This window comes from Plectrocnemia conspersa, unplaced genomic scaffold (genome assembly GCF_051122295.1).
Source record: "Plectrocnemia conspersa isolate PC_06_02 unplaced genomic scaffold, ASM5112229v1 ptg000009l, whole genome shotgun sequence".
In the NCBI taxonomy this organism is placed as follows: Eukaryota; Metazoa; Arthropoda; class Insecta; order Trichoptera; family Polycentropodidae; genus Plectrocnemia; species Plectrocnemia conspersa.
In genome coordinates, this window is record NW_028277173.1 from 10750220 (window position 1) to 10769453 (window position 19234).

Below are 19234 nucleotides of genomic sequence, written 5' to 3' on the forward strand. Positions count from 1 at the left end.
TACAGAAAACTTATCTTGTTTCGTTTCCGAGTAACATTATTATACACAACCTACTTCTTATCACCTGTTACAATTCGATCTAAGAACGGTTCATGATTTCATCTGGTGACCAACAGAAACGCTAAGCTTATTTCACCAATATACGACCGTTTTGTAATAAATTTTGCTCAAATCCAATAGTTCTTAAGAATGCAATATAAAGAAAATAACATTGTAAACATATTCCATTTAAATTATTATGCATAATACTAAAATATCTAAAAATAATATTTATTGTTGAAGCACGACGACGAGCGGTGGTACACAAACGAATTAGTATTTTTGGCGTTATATAATACATAAATGGCAAAATTACAGCTCAATGTATCACATAGATCGTTCTGGATGAGCATTTTAAACTGTGAAACACGCTTGAGTGTTCCGACACAAGAAAATTATATATATGGTACGCAGAGTATACTAACACTTACTTACTAATAATAGTGTAGCGTGTACTGAATCAGAATTTTCAACTGCGGGCTGTATATTTCCCTAGAATCACGATTGCGTCACTTTTTCTTACCGTTGCGGCCAATAAGTCAGCGCTCGAGCTTGCCAAACACAAGACTTTTTCGGCATAAACTACAAGAAACAATGAAACAATTCATGTGAAATTTTTCATCATAATTTGTTTTGACTGAGTTCATCAGTGACGACGGATAGCCTTATTTTAACTTTAAGTCATTGGCCTTTTATCTTTACTTACTATGGTATGAAAATCTCAAACCAAATATCTTAAAATAAATCGAAACTAAAAGAAATACGTAACGTCAATGGTTTCAGTTTATGAGCATTTATATAACACAGAAAAAATAAATGAATTAATTAAAATCAAATGAATGCTAATATATAATAATGAATTTATTGTATTATATAACTATGTATTTAGATAACATAAGCAATTTTTGTTTAAACTTCTTCAACTGTTCGACTGATATATACAAGCCCATTGGTAACGCTATGGCTTATCAATCCTGCGAATCTCTTCAATGACACCGTTGGATCGATCCACGATATGGCAACGGTCGTCGATCCGCCGGATCTATAAATAATCGGTGAATAGAGTGCGTATCGCAAATTTGGCACGCATGGGAGCTTTTCCGTCAACGAAGGCCGTCGTTCCCATGGCGAACGACCGTCACCACGAAGACTCCATAGATAAGGGAGCCATGGTGATGGGCACAGTCATACCCACGGACCGTCACGTGAAGGAACTCCAAGCAGCCCTGTTCCCGATATGTAATAAAGGTACGGAGGATGATCTCATTAAAAAATCGGTGCGTTGACATCGGAAACTAACTAGCAGACCTTGAAGGCACTGTGAGCAATCATCTCGCACACACGAGAAAACTCGTTCTAACCGCGACGATGATGACCAATTATTGTATGTTAGTGTAAAAACACACCTATATGTATCTAGATTTATTTTTAATGTATACATTATAAAAATATAACATATATTATAGTTCCGATAAAAAAATAAAGAAGCTACAGCGTAAAAAGGTACTTGGATCAATGATTCGCAATGGCTTAAATAAGGTGACCAGATATACAAAATAAGTTGTATTCAACTTCACTTTTACTAAATAAGTCGCTTGCATAGTCTCACAAATTCCCATTTAAATCAAGTCGCAAAATAAATATGCTAATGAGCCACATTCGAAAATGATATTATTTATTTATTTATTATTATCGGTGCAGTGAACAAATACAATTTCACTGAAATTGACCAGTGAAATTTTTTTTTTTGATCTTCCGTTGCGACCTAACACGCATTTGCCCAATGCGTTATAACGGGGTAAATCTGTACCAACTAAGTAAGTCAATCAGATATAATGAATACTTACAAGTAAGTATTAACCACCAGACTGAAATTCTGGGAATTGGTGACATCTATATTAATAATTATTATGTGAAATATAATTTATAACTAATATATGTCACTGCAGCTGGGCCCAGTTTTTTTTTATAATAGCGCATTTTTTATAAATAAAATTTCAAATGCCGCTGCTAGGGCTCGAACTCGCAGCCTCAGAGTTATTAGTCTGATACGTTACGGATTACGTACTATTCCGTCCTTAAATCATTATCTGGCAAACTATATACTTAGTGCGGAGAGTAACAACCGGTGGTATTTGAGCGTGACGCCGTGCTAACAACTATCAAAACAATGTTGAATTTCTTTTCCGCGTGTGATTTTATCACGTCTAATTTTATCGTGACACCAAAATAAATATAATTTAATAAAATATTTTTTTTTTAATAAAAGTAATTTAATACAATGTCACTACTTATTTGGCCATGCAGCAAGATCTTCTAGATTTTTTATTAAAAGATAATAATTTGAAATTGTGGCGTTTAGTTGTATCATTTTTTTTAAATTATTTATGATTACTGTTTCACTCCTATTTGATTGCAGTAATTTATATCATCTGAGTATGTTTCTATATTTGTTTATTAGCAACTTCATAGTGGAAAACGAAGATGCATAAATATGCAAAAAAACGTCTTCACGTCAAATACGGTAATAATCCAAAACATTTTAGTCCCGCATAATCCAGCTTAACCCATTGTTTTACAGTACGTAGTTTACGTCAAAAGACAAACAATATATATGGAAGTACTCGTATTTCACAAATTAAAAAATATCATAAGATGCTGTAATAGCAAGATCTTCTTTCAAGTATATTTTTTGGATACAAATTTAAATCTATTCAAGGTTTAAGAAAAGCCAACGATATTTCAGTTTAACAAACAGAAAAAAGTTTAGGAATCGCTGTGCTGGATGGGCGTTTTGAACATCGCGAACAATATTGTTATTATTTCATTAAAAGCGGTTTTTTCTACGTTGTCGTCAACCTTTCAACCTTTCAGAAAGGTCGTCAACCTTTCAGACTCCATGAAAATATTGAAGACAAAATGTAATTAAATTTTAATTTAAAATGCAAACTTTTTGCAGCGCAGTTATCTTGTCATCGCATTTTATGTATTTTGTGTTATATTATATACTTATATATAGTATCCATATATGAATACAAATATTGGTATACTATTAGTATACATCCTACAAAACAGTGATATAAACATTTTTCATTTCTTATTGTGATTTTTTTAGATAATCGAATTGGGAAACATCTTGTACCAATGTTTTTTTCCAGTGACACTTATAGAACCTTCCAAATATTGATGCGCAAACCCAAAAAACATATTTTATATCACAGATTTATTTCATCAAGATATGACTTGCGATCGTGTACCTTTGAACTGCAGAAGATTTTTTTTAAATAATATTGGCTGCATACCGTGAAATTTTTACTTATAAACACTATTTTGTATAAACAATTGTTGAAAAAACAATTTTAGAATACTTTACAAATAAACTACCGTTTATTTAATAAAAAACCGATAGATCTTTTCTGCGATAAACAAGCTACATAAAAAATGTTGCTACCTAAACTCACGACGTTTTGTTGTCGATAACAACTCTATAATCATTTTATTTGTTTAACAACAATTTTTCGCCTTTCTGAAAAATGTATGAAATCAAATATGAGCTCTTTCTGTATTTATCTATTCAAATCAAAACTGAACTGTCCAAATACGAAGAGTTACATACATTATTGCATAATATATTAACTTAAAATATCATGTATATGCTGACATTATTATGATGATTTCCACTATCCAATGATACATCATTAATACTCATCGGCCGGATGTCATGAACTATAATGGATTCGATCTATATTTTATTGTCTTTTCAGGCACATATATAAGCACGTACCTGGAGAGTGCTATCAAGAGCAACCAGATAGAGATAAACACCGATTCGAAGACCCTGAAGACGATAGCCAGACTGAAAGAGCCGAGAGACTTGTTCGCTCTGCCGAAGGAACTGGACTGCCCGCAACAAGCCGCGCGATGGCCGACCGAGTGTCAGGTTAATTATTACGTTTTTTTTTACTATTTACTTACACAATCACTCGGGTTATCAAGACAAATTATCACTATATTTGACATAAACAATCTTACTAACATGTAAGTAAACCGTAAAGATTCAAATCAATTATTAATAATGCAGTAGGAGAGATTTACGGTATCCGTAAATATATTGATGGTGTTTTTTTTGTAAATACAAAGGTATTTTGTAATTGTCTTATGGTATCTTTAAAACAGCCTTTATTTATTTATTATGTCATAATCACAATGGACACAATGAGTTGATTGATTCTAGCATCATAGAAACCTCGCACTGCTCTTTTTTAGCACCCAACGCGCGCATTTCGATAGCCACCAGTCACACGGATCCCCTTCTAATCGATATTTAATCAAATTACAAACGTCACTTCTTACCTTAAATTCACAACAACATTTTGCACATATTGCTTGTTCATAACATCATTGAAAAATCAATTTTAGCTAGATTCTCTAGAAAGAAACTAAACTCGGTGGGATTAGGAAATTACACTATAAACACGACGTTGCTGAAACTAAGGCACGGTAATCTATATCACGCGGACCTTAGCGGAAACGGCAATGTTGCTAATGAGTTAAAACAAATCCGCATTCATTGTTACCAACCTTGTATCTTTACTTTCTGAATTAAAATTCGTTTAAATATAGCAGCATTGATATTTTATTTATTTTCTTCAGACTATGAATAAATAATTGACTTAAAAATGATATATATTTTTTAAAAACAATCTATTATCGTCTGTCTTCAGTAGAGTCTCCAATTACTCGAACCATCAACTACTCGAGTATCGAATATTAAAATTTTAAAATACTCGAGTACTCGAGTACTTTCGAGTATTTACCAAATGTACCAAAATAGCTATTATTCAAATTCGTGCACATATAAATAAATAAATAAAATACTTGGTATGTTAATTTTTACAATTATTTTAACTTCACGAACATACTTTTTAAAAACAATAATGCAAAAAGTGTCTCGAATTTAATATTACTGCTAATCTTTGGTTTTATTATTCCCGTTATGGAAAAAACACTTTCCGTTGCTGTTGATGTTGGTCTTATTGTCATTAACGCGTTGGATAAGGCTTCTAATTTATATCTGTTCGCTTTTTATAGATATAAAATTTTTTGAACTCTCTTTTTATGTTCTCTTCTTTCATTCCCTTCTCTGCTTTTCCCTTATTTCCTTCGACTATTGACAAAATAGCATTTTTTAATTCTTCTTGAATAGATTTTTTTTCTTAACAATATACAATATTATACACCTTCAGATTAATGCGAAGAATTTAAATCTATATCCTTCGAAGATGTATTTGGGTGAATCCCTTTCACTCTAGAGCTAAACGGTTCGCAAAGAACTGACTTTACTTTAAATGTCTTTAAAACACACAATTGTTTTGATTTATATTTTAAGCTGAGGGATCAGTATAAACAATTTACAACACTTTACGCTACAACTGCATAGTCATAAAACCTTAAAGTTTTTTTGTTGATATTTCATATTGTTCATTGCCATAAATTAGATAAGTCGGGACTGTCGAACAGAAAACACAAAAGAAATTTCTCCGTCGTACCTACTAACATAGCCGACGACCGGAACTATGCAACTATGGAACTATGAAAAAAATATACCTGATAGTAACCGCTCTAGCTCGGGACTTCGGGCATAAACGCCAAATAAAAGCAAGACGTTAACCTTTACCGGACCGAGTTAAAGTTATTTTTGTTTCTGAAATATTTCAAAATTTTTTAATTTCGAGTATTAATCGAGTAATTTTCAAAATACTCGATTATCAAGTACTTGAAAAATAGACAAAAATACTCGAGTATCGAGTACTCGATTACTCGAATTGGAGACTCTAGTCTTCAGGTGTAGCGGTAAGGCCGACATATGGTTGGCTTAAGAAATACACTTTTAGGCACAGCATTTTTATGATGCACCTGTGAATCCAAATAATTCATAAACCCAACCAAATTTTACAACCCTGTTGAAATGTATAATATAAATCTATAATTTACCAAGCTATTTTTTTAAATATTTAAATGTACATAAGTTCTAAGCCGAGCACCGAGATATTTTTTATTTAATTTGTACTTTTTTTTAATCATTACTAAGACGCACAGCAAGTTATGTTTTTTAAAGTATTTACATTATTCATTCAAGAAAGAAATTGTTATCTAAATATTATTATAATAAAAAACATATTACAAAAAAGCTCCAAAAATTATATTGAAAGGATTCTAAAATACATATCTACTGTATTTATCTGAGTATGTATGATTCGGGACAGCGAATATATGTCATTCTCTTTTTAATAGAATAGAAGTATTAAACTCGTTGAAAAAAATCGAATCCAATTTAATCAACCATAAACTACAATTTAATTATATTATTAAAAATACCAAGTTTGAAAAACACTGTCTTTAGCGTAATCTGTTTTGATACGTATCTAATATAGATATGATATGTTAAATTAGTATTTAGAGTTACATCATAGAATTGTATAATCCTAAGTTAAAGTTATTTATTGTGCCAGTGATAATAAACAATTGACATGTTTTTATTGATTTAAATAATTTTGACCAGTTTTTTCATCTAATTCTTAAATCTTTTTTAAATATTTTTTTTTTTTTTAAAAACTATTTAGTTATATAAATAGTGTGAATAAACTTAATACTTACAGTGTCAGTAAAAACAATAAAAAAAAATTATTTAGAAAAATAAAAAATAATTAAAAAAAATGTTTATATATTGTAATATATAATTTTAGTTACCATAAGAAACGCTCAAATGTATGTAGTTATAAAAGTACCATATAAAAATAAAAAAATATTAAGATAATAAATCTATACGATTCGATATTATCGATTTAAACAATATTATTATCACATTTCAAATTGAACGGTTTTAATAAAATCCAACAATATTCGATACATTTTTAATTGAATTATTTAATATGAATAAATTATATTTTATATATAATATAATAATAAACATGAATAACTTTTGGTTTTTAAAGGAGTTTGATACTTATTATTATAATTAGTTTTTAACCTTAGTACTTTTTATATATTTAACAACATACCATTCATATATTTATTTTAATATAAAAATGGTAAAAAAATTTAAAGAATATTTTAAGAAAAGATAATATTATTTTTAATGTTATATGAATTAAAAAATCAACATTTTCTAATAAACATTTATTTTTACATATAATATTTACAATATTACATACAAAAGTTATTGATCTACTTGAGATTTAGCTTGTAAACTATATAGTTCTTCTAACGAGATCATTTTACAAATAATATTAGCATTCACTACATCATCGATCATACTAACACCCAAAGGACACTTCCACTTGACTTTTAAAGTCTCGAATTCATTAAAAATATCAATATTCGTTCGCCATTTTTCAATACCATTCCAGGCTATCATCACACCGTTATCGGTGCACAATTTTGGAGTTGGTCGTTTAATATCAAAACCTGCCTTATCGCATATAATTTTAAGAGCACTATATATAAAATTATTACAAGCGACTCCTCCAGAAACTACGAGCGTTTTTTTATCGAGCGGTACGAGTTCTTTTTGAATGACATAATCCATGGCACGCATAGTTCTATGGCAGATGTGACGTGTTATATGAAGCTGAAGGGAAGCGCACATATCGAACACATCAGGAATAATATCATCACCGACTAAATCTAGCTTCTCTTCTGTTTTAAGTATGCATCTTTGTACGTGACTTTTATACCCCGAAAAACTAAAATTACAATTTCTTTGTTTAAACAAAGCCGGTGTGAATTTATAGGCTTCAATGTTGGTCGATTTTTTAGCAGCCATTTCGATAGCTCTACCACCAGACATCTTTGAAAACTCTTTAATGTTATGAAGCTTTAACCTCCTGGCCGATTTGTCGAGTAATTCTCCAGGAGCCATATCAACACTTTCACCGAGTAAAGCAAAATCGTTAACGTCTTTCACTAATGTTAATAAACAGTGACCGCCGGAAACCAGAAGGCAAAGAAATGGGTATTCAACATTATATTCCGCTCTAGCGGTTAGAGCGTGAGCTTCCATGTGGTGAATGGGAATAATAGGTTTTGAATATAGTTTTGCTAAATGTTTAGCATATTTTAGACCGATAGCTAGACTTAGCGGTAAACCAGGTTTGACTGTTACAGCTATAGCGTCTATTTCATCCCAACCGATACCAGATTTGTTTATAGTCTCATCAACGACGGGTTCAATGTACATGCGATGCAAATCTTGAGCTATAGGAGGTATCACACCGCCATGTTTGACATGTATTAAGGTTTGTGAATGTATCGCGTCGCTTAAAATGTTTCCTTTTCCATCGACGATCGCGCAACCGGTATCATCGCAAGATGTTTCGATTCCCAATATGATCGGGCTGTTTGTTTTCGTGCTCAATAAACGTATCGGACCTCTGCCACTAAGTCTACAGCTGTTTTTATATAAACTATTGCAAATTGTGCGAAACATGTTTATTTTGACGAGCGTAGATTGAATCCGGCATGGGGGTATCTGGAAAATATTGAAACGTACGTTAATTCAAATCTGTTATCGATCTTAGGTCCTAGAGGATCGTGTTTATCACATAGAATATTCAGCACCGACGCCTGAGGGATACTACATTCCTACCGGACGCGAACTTCAACCGAAGCCGGTCGGAGAAGAGTCGGGAACAATCATATTTCAATATTACCCGATGAGCGCTGTTAATTACGTAAGTATGTATCCAATTGTAAAATTGAACTTGAAAGCTTAAGACGTTTCATCTTTGATTATAAGTAACATTATTATGATGATTATCATTAGTTCTTAATTTAATAAAAATAAATAAATATAATTTTATTGCAGTTTACAAGATCGAGCGTCGGCGGGAGTCGTTATTTTACGACAAATTGTATGAACAATGACCGAGAAGATGAACTGCACTTTGAATCGAGATTCGAATCGGGAAACTTGGCGAAGGTGGTGAAGATAACGAACACATTCTACGAATTGTATTTAAGGACTGATTTGTATACCAACCGGCATATGCAATGGTTTTACTTCAGGGTTACCAATACGCGAAAGCATGTAATATACAGGTAATTTCCTTATGATAAAGTATGAGAGTAAAGCAAAAAATATGAAAATTATCTATTATATATTATGATTCTCTTCAAAATTCATCTGTGAAAGTTGTTAAAGTGATTCTTGCACCATTTACAAAATGTGACTCACAGTTTACATTACAATTACAGTGATATCTTGACTTACGGGTTTAATTTGTTCCTTGACAAAGCTCGTAACTCAAATTACTCATATGTCAAATCAATTTACATTGAAATGAATTGAAATCCATTTCAATAGCGAAAATTGAAATGGATTAATGGCAATTGAAATGGTAAATACATACTACCTATTAATGATAAAGTTTATTTTTAAGTTACGCAATATGTTTTTTTACTTGTATACTGAGTCAAATTTAAAAAAAATAATTTGCTCGTATCTTAAAAAACTCTTAAGTCGAGGTTCCACTGTATTTTTTGATACCGATTATAGCATATAATATACAAAAACTATAATAAAATGAATTTTGATTAGATTTTCTATAGTCAACCTATCTAAGGGCGAAAGTTTATACAACGAAGGGATGAGACCGTTAATGTATTCTGAAAAAGATGCTCAACTTCATTCGATTGGATGGAGAAGATGTGCTGATAACATATCGTATTATAAAAACGATCCTACGTGAGTTGTCATATATATTTTTAATTATTTATCAATTTTATAAGACAATGAACATATTTTTAGTTGCGAAGAAGATGAACAATTTCCAAGTTTTACGTTATCGTTCAATATAGAGTTTTCGCACGATAGAGATGTCGTATATTTGGCACATTGCTATCCATACACTTACTCTGATCTGCAAGATTATTTATGTAAGCTACAAAATCATCCGGTTAAATCGACTTTTACAAAGCTGCGGTTATTGTGTCGAACATTGGCCGGTAACAATGTATATTATTTGACGATAACAGCTCCACCAAATGAAAATGAACCGAAGGTATGCTTATATTATGAGATAATATATTACACCAGCTTTAAATATATATATCACTTTCAGAAAAAGAAAGCGGTTGTGATCACGGCTAGGGTCCATCCAGGTGAGACACCATCGTCTTGGATGATGAAGGGATTCATGGATTTCTTAACTGGAGACTCCAATCAAGCTAGAGAATTGAGGGAAAAGTTCATCTTCAAACTAGTGCCAATGCTTAATCCGGATGGGGTAAGAATTATTATTTCTTTATTTACTTAATGATTATTATAAACAATTGTTTTTTGTAGGTAATTGTCGGTAATAATAGATGCTCTTTGACTGGAAAAGATTTAAATAGACAATACAGGACAGTAATAAGAGAGACGTATCCACCGGTTTGGCACACTAAATTGATGATTAGAAGGTATTTTATATATCTATTTGAAATAATTAATTCTTTAATATAATTTTTAATAGATTGAGTATTTTTTTAGACTGATCGAAGAATGTGGAGTGGTGATGTATTGTGATTTGCACGCTCATTCAAGAAAACACAACGTGTTCATATACGGTTGTGAGAACCGAAGAGGAATGGACAAGCGGCTTCACGAGCAAGTGTTTCCGTTGATGCTTCATAAAAATTGTGCGGATAAGGTAAGACAAGAAAAATTATTACCAAAAACAACTTTGGTTTTGTGATTACTGTGAATAGTTTTACTAAAAATAACTACCGCCTTGTCCATATAAAAAATTCCAACAGAAATATTAATTTTCCTGTGTCATTTGCATATAGAATATTTTGATCTGCGGTGAATTTTTTTACAGAATATAATGAATTATTTTTGCATTGTTAATCTACAATGAACATAATCATTTGCATCGATAGATTTAATAGTCGATCAAGAGATATGCTAGTTGCATTGAGGCTGTAACAAAACTCAGAACATTCTACTCCGTTCACAAACTCACTGAAGTGACATGCATGCTTTGCTTTCCTGAACATTCATTTCAGGAGCGTCATACAGGGACGTCATTTGGGGGGAGGGGGGCAGGTGGAGCATTTGCCCCCCTTGAATATGGCCAGAAAAATGCATGTAATTTAATGAAATCAAAATATTAAAAAAACGACCGACTGGACAACTTTTGCCAACTTTTGAAAAAAATCAAATAAAAATTTCAAAGCATACTTATACGAAACCATACAATAAAATGTGTGTGGCAAATAAGGCGTCAATTTCTAAGAAACGGAAATATGACGATTTAGATATCTTCAAAAGCATGAGGTTTTAGTACTAATTGCATTAAAAAAAATATAAATTTAGTTAACAAAATACCGATTAGGGAAACTTGAGAGTAACTTTATGACTATTCTATTGTATTTTTCTTTCAAATTATAATTAATCATGAATAAGATTAAATTGTTAATTTTCTAAGTATTATTTTATTATTTTTTTCACATTGGTGTCATATATTGGAAATTGAGATTTAGTTGAATCGGCTGCCCACGTGCCTTGCACGTGTTCGCCTTCCACCAAGACTGGCCCTGAATATGAGAACATTGGTCAATGTGAATTTAAACCGAATTTTGAATTAAAACAATTATCACTTCTCAGAAGTCAAAAATCCACATCAAAAGCAATAAAATCATGTTGGCGCCGTCGCAGTGTTGACTTCTGAGAAGTGATAATTGTTTTATTGCGCTTTCTTATTGGTCAAAATTCGGTTTAGCTATGCTTATTATTAAAAGTATTAGTATGAAAGCTACATAACCGAGCATTTCCACAGACAGCACGATTTTATTACTTTTGACGTGGATTCTAAGCAGGGAGCCCCTTGAATTTGGCCAGAAAATGCATGTCGTTTAATGAAATACAGTAAACCCCCCAATAGCACGGTAAATCGAGAAACTGCTATTTGGGTGCGTATAGTTGAGACTAGAAAATACTCATACATTTTTTGCAATACGTACATACGAATCAGGTGTGTTTGGCGAGATATCTTCCCTTTAGCTTGCTTACACATAAAGTAACAGTCACCCAAATAGCACGTCCTCAATTTACCGGGGGGGTCTACTGTACTAGGAATTTTGAATTGAAATATTAAAAATAACGACTACTGACTGGCCAACTTTTGCCCCCCCCCCCCCTGGAAAAAGCTAAAATGACATTCCTGCATTTGTGATATTTTGCGTCTTTGTTTATCATACATATATGATATTTTCTATGAGGTGAAGTAACTCATTATAAAATATTTTTATATACTTAAGATGTACAACTTAGCTCAATTTGAATTAATCACCACAATATTGACCCGTGAGATTAGGAAAATTAAGGAATAACTCGGAATAACTCAAACTCTGGTTTTTCGGGTATTAATCACCGAAACTACCACTGGTTTATTGTTCATTATTTTTTATACAAATAACGATTGTATAATTTTTCAGTTTTGCTTTGAAAGCTGCAAGTTTAAAATACAACGCAGTAAAGAAGGCACCGGACGCGTAGTCGTATGGATGATGGGAGTGGCAAACAGTTACACGATGGAGGCGTCCTTTGGTGGTTCTGAACTCGGAGGCAGATGTGCGACACACTTTTCGACTCAAGATTTCGAAGGTCTAGGTAGAGCGTTTTGCGAGACGTTATTAGACTTTTGCGATGAAAATCCTCATAAAGAACGCCTTCGAAACAAGATCATAGATCGACTTCTGAAGGAAGGTTCCAGTGCTGATGAACCGACCAACATCAAGCTATCTGACTATTCTACGTAAATATTCATACTTTAACAAGAAATCAATAATAAAAACAATGATTAAGTTATGACTTTATCCTCAGCGATGAAGGCGATACATCGAGCAGCAGTTCCGAAGGCGAAATGAACAAAAGAGTAGCAATTCCTCCAATGGATTTTCCTGCACCACCCTCATCGCCTGTAATGTCTGATTACAATAATTTACAATCTAAATTGGTAAAATGATATTTTAATATTAAAAAAAAAGAATTGCATTAAAGCATTATTCTTTTTTAGAGCAATAGAAAGAGTAAGCCGAAGCAAGATAAGTTAAAAACTAGCAGTCGAATAACAAGACAAACACTACCGGTACGATTCAGTGCTTATAAATTGTTTATAAGTTAATTAATCTATTTTTAATGTTGCAGTTATATAGAACGACCATAGATCTAACAACGGATGCTGGCAGTGATATAGAAGGAACTACAGATTATGAAACTGGCGATGATTCTAGTCCAGTTAGAAGACTAAATAAACAGTTGAAAGCGACAACTAACAATAAGCCGAGGAGACGTAAAAGAATGCCACCTGAGCTTAAAATCATTCCCGCACAAGTAAGTAACTTTGAAGAATGAATTTATCGACCACCATATAAAATACATAAATAATTATTATTTATTAAGAATATTGAATCACCGGAACAATCAGACAGAGAGAAATACTCAGCGACCCTAATGAGATCCAGAAGTGTGTCTGTGTACCAAGAGACATCTCAGAGAAAGACTTTGAATCAATACAAGAGTTTCTCACAAGCAAAGTATTTCTTTTTTATACATAAACTATTAATATCCCAAATATAAAATATACTTACAATGTCCTCTGCTACAAAAAGGAGTCTTTCCGATGCACGTCTGTCGAGAGGGATGCAAACATCAGAGCTGCAAGTAAAATTAACAACTCTTAGAAGCAATATTTGGACTGGAGTTCAAACCGATCAGCCAAACTCATACCTTCCGCTCTCATGGGGTATATCAAATTTAGCAATGAACAGCTATATGGATAGTGAATCATTATTAAAGTGAGCGCACTGTTTAAAACGATCGTTTAAATTCATAAATAATATGAAACTTTCATTTGCAGATCGTGTTCAAAGAAATTAGAAGCAATAGAGACTAGTTTTAGCGAAAAAGATAGCAAAAAGGATGATGTTAAAAGCAAGAAGACAAAGCCAAAGACTAAGATGAAAATCAAATTGACCGATATGGTCAACGGTTACATACACTGCGATAGTCAAACTAGTCAGAATAGCGTTTCAAAGACGTGGAAGAAGAAAACAAGGTACGTGTCATATATTAATTTTGAATCAAGCTAATTTTTGTTAAATTATTATATTTAATTTTAGACTGAAATCAAACAAAACTGAAAGTGCATCCACTGGCTATAATATAGTGCGCACAATGAAGACTGAGTACACTACGATTAACTTCACAAACGATGCCCAATCGACTACTGCGGCACGTAACAAATTTAAAAAAGGAGCTTTAGTAGCCACCGCTGTACAAAGTAGAAAGGCGAGAGCTAAGCAGTTGACCAGAAACGACGCATTCTCCGATCAATCAGACACACCCGATTCGCAAGAATTTGCAGATAAGCAGTCCAAGAAGAAGAAAAAGAAGAAAACGACCAAAAGGAAAACTGTAAACAAAGATAAAACTATAGATAAAGACTAAGCGGAGATATTAGGCAATATGTGTACCACAAAAATTGTATTTGTATCATAGTAGCGATCTAATATGGAAAAGTAAAGCTGTAATGTGTATATTTCAAATGTAATAAATTATTCATATTTTCAATCAATCTTTAGTTTAATTTTTAACAATTGAAGATAATAGTTGTTGAAGGTGTTATGCTACAAAATCAAAGGTTTGAGTGAATTATAATATACTATGATTAATTTATTCAAGTAATAGTGCGTAAGTGGTTCTGAAAAAGCAAGGACGTCATTTAGGGTGAGGGCAGGTGACATATGCCTCCTCTTGAATTTGGCCAGATAAATACATGTCATTTAATGAAATACTATGAATGTTAATGACATTGAAATAATGAAAAAAAATACCCCAGATGTCATATCGGAATATATTTATATTTATATTTACCAGTGAAAATATAATTTATCTGGCAAGTGCTAGTAAAATTATATGATTTTAACTTTTCCATACGTAGTAATATATACATTTACATACTCAGCGTTATTTATTAACATGCGATGTATAAATGTTACAATGAATATGTATTTTTCAATTAAGTTATATTTTCACTAGTGAAGTCCAAATACATTTCCACTGGTAAATATATATTATAACTAGCGAAAATATAATTTAACCGAAAATATAATTTAACCGATTGCTCTAAAATGTCTATAAAACTGACAGTTGCGAAACATGCATTTGCTGTACAAACCCAAACCTAACCTAAAGGAAATTCTAAGATTAATTATAGTTTTAAAACTTTCATTAGTCCAAAATACAATCCAAGCCAACTCTTCTCTCAGGGGAAAATAAACGGAAGAAGAAGTACAGACAGTTTGCTTTATAGTTATTGCTCTATAGTTTGTCTGCACTTCGATATTACACTATGTTTTTAAAATATGACAGCTATCCTTACTGATATTACTACGAACTTCTGATATAAGTGTTGGTCAAAATAAATGGAAACCAGATTTTGGTCAATATGAGGGTGCAAAAATAATTATCACTTCTCAGAAATCAAAAATTTACGCCAAAATCAATAAGCTCGTGTCGGCGCCATCACGGTGCATTCCCACTGTGACAGCCCCGGCACGATTTTATTGCTTATGGCACATGGATTTTTGACTTCTAAAAAGGGATAATTGTTTTTGCGCTCTCCTATTGGTCAAAATTTGGTTTAGATATGCTTCATTCGATTCTCGCTTATTGTAAGTGGTAAAATTGTTATAAAAAGTCTTAATATTAATGCTACATAACCAAGTGTTTTTACTGCAACAGCGAAGATACGATTTTATTGCTTTTGTGGATTCTTAACAGAGAGAACCTTGAATTTGGCTAGAAAAAATGTCATTTAATAAAATACTATGAATCCTAATGAAACTGAAATATTAAAAAAATGACCTGACTGGCCAACTTTTGCCCACCTTGGAAAAAGCTGAAATGACGTCCCTGCTAAAAAGCATGCTATTTTCACAAAATGTGTGCATGAATAAAAATCTGATTACAATTATTTTTCCAGAATTGGTTTGTGAAAAGAGAATTTTGATTTTACAGTATATTTTTTTTCGTTTTGAGGAAATTTCATTCCTCACATAATCCTTCGATTTCAATATCTTTATGCCATAATCCTAATTATATTTATTCTCTTAAATTGCATACTTTCGATATAAGAATTTTTGTGGATACTTTCTTGCTTTTCTGTTTTAAAATATGTTATACAGTTCAAAAATTTACCAGTGAATTAGAACAAAGTTTTAGAATTTATTGAGTAATTTCAAAATTTTATGCATTTCGAATTCAAGCCCACCACAGATATATTGAGATAACTTGCTGACACTATACTGGTACCTCTTTCTAACCTTTTTAATCTAATCGCCTCTTAAAACGTTCTAGAAATCTAAAAAAATACTGGTATATTGGGTCATTTATTAAAAATTAGAACATTGCACCTTCACCATTCACATATTTAATAATGTAAGTATCCTGTGCTAAAATGTGATTTAAGAGCATCTAAATGAAAATAGAACGATATAAATATGTTGCATAATAGTTTCACATAAGTATTTATTGATTTGTGTAAGATTTTAACCAGATTTTGATATATTGAATGTATGTATATATATATAAAAAAAATGGTTAAAATATGAGTTGTATACACAGTATGAATATTGCAAATGTTTTATTTACTAAGAAAAACTATAAATAAAATTACAATATACGTAACAAACCCGAGAAATCAGGTGATATGTGGAGTCCCAAACTATGTCAAACTCGACAACATAACCTTGACTAACATTTAATGTGTTCGTTGGCCATAAAACTATTTTATACGACCATCTACATCGGTAATAGTAAAACATAATAATTATTTGTTTAATATAAAAGAATAAAAAATATGTTTTTGTAATACTTAATGAATAGAAAATGTCTTATATAAAAACAAAAATCCCTATTGGAAAAATTACTGCTATAATAATTAATACAAAAAGTAATGTTTTATTACAACATTATTAATTGCGATATTGAAGTAAGTACCTTTCATAAATTATGTCACAGGTTTAGGAGCCACAGATCAAAATAAAGGCGTAACATTTCCTTTAAAAATTTACAAAAAATGTCGCTAAAAAAAAACTAAAATGACTTAGTGGGGGTATATGCAACAGCGTCCAAACGATCAGAGAACACTCAAAATTAATTTGTAGAGCTAGCGAGTGATATTTGAAAATAACCTTTATTTATTTTAGCTTATAAATGCTATAATTCAATTACTTTTTTATCTTGAATTTACTTTAAAATTATTTACGATAACATCTCAATTGTACCGGGGTCCTAAAAACGGCATAATTATGTTATAATTGCAAAATATATGGTAACCACATATTTTACTCTCTGCAACTCGTCGCTCTTCTATGCACGCTTTGGTTAGCAGTTATAATATTCTTAGTTCTGTGTTTACCATGCAGTTGTTTTTGCTGCAGTTTTTATTATTTTTTAGATTTAAATGCGTAAATTTAATAAATAATTTAAATTTAATAAACAACTACTTCGTAGTTATTTTGTTTACTATAAATTTAAAAATAATTGTAGTAAATTTGAATATCTATATTTTTTATATTTTTGTGCGAATGATCATTTATGGTAAAGTAGTATTGGTGTATGATATTTGAATGTATCATACACTAATACAACTTTACTCATGTTTTAAATGTAATGTGTTGATAATACATATGTGGGGGTAGGAACAACTTAGTCGGGCCCGGTTTTCCCACCAAACAATTACAATGTTACCAAAACGCCAAAGTCGTTTTTTAGTGAATTATTTTAGGATAGTAAATTTTGGACTTCGTATCCTTTGCGAATAAATTATTTGTGAAAATTAAAAATATAAGAATAAAAATCATGTCAGATGGTACAATAATAAAGTACCTAGGATTTAAGCATATAAAAAATAATCTATGTTAATTTTAATAATTACCATAGAACAAATTGTGCAATATGTACATGATTTTACCACTACTTCAACCCTTTTTCCACGAAATGCACAGATCATTAGATATTACAACTCTAAACCATGATTAAACAATATCTTTATTAAAATGACTATTTACCACGACAGAACCTTGATAGCACAGCCTATAAACTATTAAATACTGATTTTAGGAAAGTGGCACGGTATTTTATCATAATGAAAGATTACAAATTTACATTCATATAAATAATCTTGATTATTTATATTTACTGCACTATTTATAAATATAGCTTATACTGCACATATATCTACAAAAGTCGATAAACCTTGAGGGCTGTAAATTTATTCAAATTAAAATTATTATTTTTACATATAGAAGAGGTGTAAAATTGTAACGCAATTTATTTATTTTTTCACATAATATTTTTATCTTAAATATTTTTTTTATTAATTGTGTTGCCCTTTGTAGAAATTGAAAAATTACATTTCAGCGAGCGGGTGGTGACGAGTGTCAATTAGACACAGATTAAGCCGCTGCAGTAGTATTTTAATAAAGATTTAATATTTAAAAATTGATATTTTTTAAAGACACCTGTAGCGTATAATTTTTTCGAATGGCCACACTGCTATGCACCAGCGCCGGTATCGAAAGTTTACCTCAGTTTGGCACGGGCGTTTGATACGGTCAGTCGTCGTCGCTCGTGCGCTAACTTTTCGAATCTCCTTGTTTCCTTCCAAAACAACACAACCTCGTCGAAACTGCGCCTAACCCTCTCGGAATTCAACGCTCCATCAACGCATGTGTCTAGTGAACCGTGTTTCGGTTGTGTGTCGCAATGTTATGTGTTTTTAGTGCATAGTTGAAATGTTCGCGTCCAGGTGAGGCCAGGTGAGATGGCGGCCCTTCTGCTGCTTGTCTTCCTTGCCGTTCTCAAGGTATACATTCGAAACTCTTTAAATCACGCGAATATAAGCAACTGGATATTATCGTACGTTTAAAACATAAAAAACTAACGATACACACTTTATATATGTTTATTATAAGAGTGAAAGTAACTATTGAGTCTGATTCATGGCTCGCAATTTTATATAATTTAGTATTGTTTATTCAACCCTAACACGTGGTTTATTTGAAAGTAGATTGCTGATTTAAAAGCAAATAACAAATTAACCCTTAGTTATTATTGTTTTGCACTAAACACGTGTTATTTATT

The 19234-nt window shown here is 31.6% G+C and overlaps 4 protein-coding genes across 9 annotated transcripts in view; 2 read left to right on the forward strand and 2 right to left on the reverse strand.

Annotated features, from left to right (window-relative positions):
* Positions 1 to 16854, reverse strand: part of Nadsyn (NAD synthetase) — a 43237-nt gene extending 26383 nt beyond the window's left edge. The window contains exons 1-2 of one of the 4 annotated variants that reach the window (XM_088192929.1): positions 16780 to 16854; positions 13675 to 13741 (exon numbers count right to left, since the gene is read on the reverse strand). The gene's annotated coding sequence lies outside the window, so the exon portion shown is untranslated. Of the gene's footprint in view, positions 1 to 3823; positions 3960 to 13674; positions 13742 to 16763 lie in introns of those variants that run through there. The other 3 variants (XM_088192930.1, XM_088192932.1, XM_088192931.1) reach the window with 3 other exon arrangements.
* On the forward strand, positions 1128 to 14658 carry Nna1 (Nna1 carboxypeptidase). The gene is made up of 17 exons (XM_088193741.1): positions 1128 to 1278; positions 3804 to 3979; positions 8619 to 8771; positions 8906 to 9138; positions 9638 to 9784; positions 9848 to 10100; positions 10161 to 10325; positions 10385 to 10500; positions 10571 to 10730; positions 12520 to 12839; positions 12908 to 13040; positions 13101 to 13172; positions 13232 to 13417; positions 13487 to 13620; positions 13696 to 13881; positions 13944 to 14141; positions 14206 to 14658. Exons 1-17 carry the CDS (start codon positions 1128 to 1130, stop codon positions 14531 to 14533), a joined length of 3111 nt encoding a protein of 1036 aa, XP_088049867.1. The 3' UTR covers positions 14534 to 14658.
* Tcs4 (Threonyl-carbamoyl synthesis 4) lies at positions 7204 to 16876 on the reverse strand. 2 transcript variants are annotated; one of them, XM_088192933.1, is made up of 3 exons: positions 16780 to 16858; positions 13675 to 13741; positions 7204 to 8569 (listed from the first exon to the last, which is right to left on the reverse strand). In XM_088192933.1, the coding sequence occupies exon 3, from the start codon at positions 8525 to 8527 to the stop codon at positions 7259 to 7261; it is 1269 nt and encodes a 422-aa protein (XP_088049059.1). In that variant the 5' UTR covers positions 8528 to 8569; positions 13675 to 13741; positions 16780 to 16858; the 3' UTR covers positions 7204 to 7258. The 2 variants fall into 2 exon arrangements, with proteins under 2 accessions (XP_088049059.1, XP_088049060.1); XM_088192934.1 differs by lacking the exon at positions 13675 to 13741 and having other exon boundaries at positions 16780 to 16876.
* Positions 16877 to 18680: 1804 nt separating this feature from the next.
* LOC148231899 (tyrosine-protein phosphatase 10D-like) overlaps positions 18681 to 19234 on the forward strand; it is a 52001-nt gene continuing 51447 nt past the window's right edge. For both annotated transcript variants that reach the window (XR_015810692.1, XM_088192479.1), the window contains exon 1: positions 18681 to 18956. Coding sequence is in view for 1 of the 2 variants with exons in the window: in XM_088192479.1 (XP_088048605.1) it covers positions 18915 to 18956 (42 nt within the window). In the remaining variant the exon portion in view is untranslated. The remainder of the gene's footprint in view (positions 18957 to 19234) is intronic.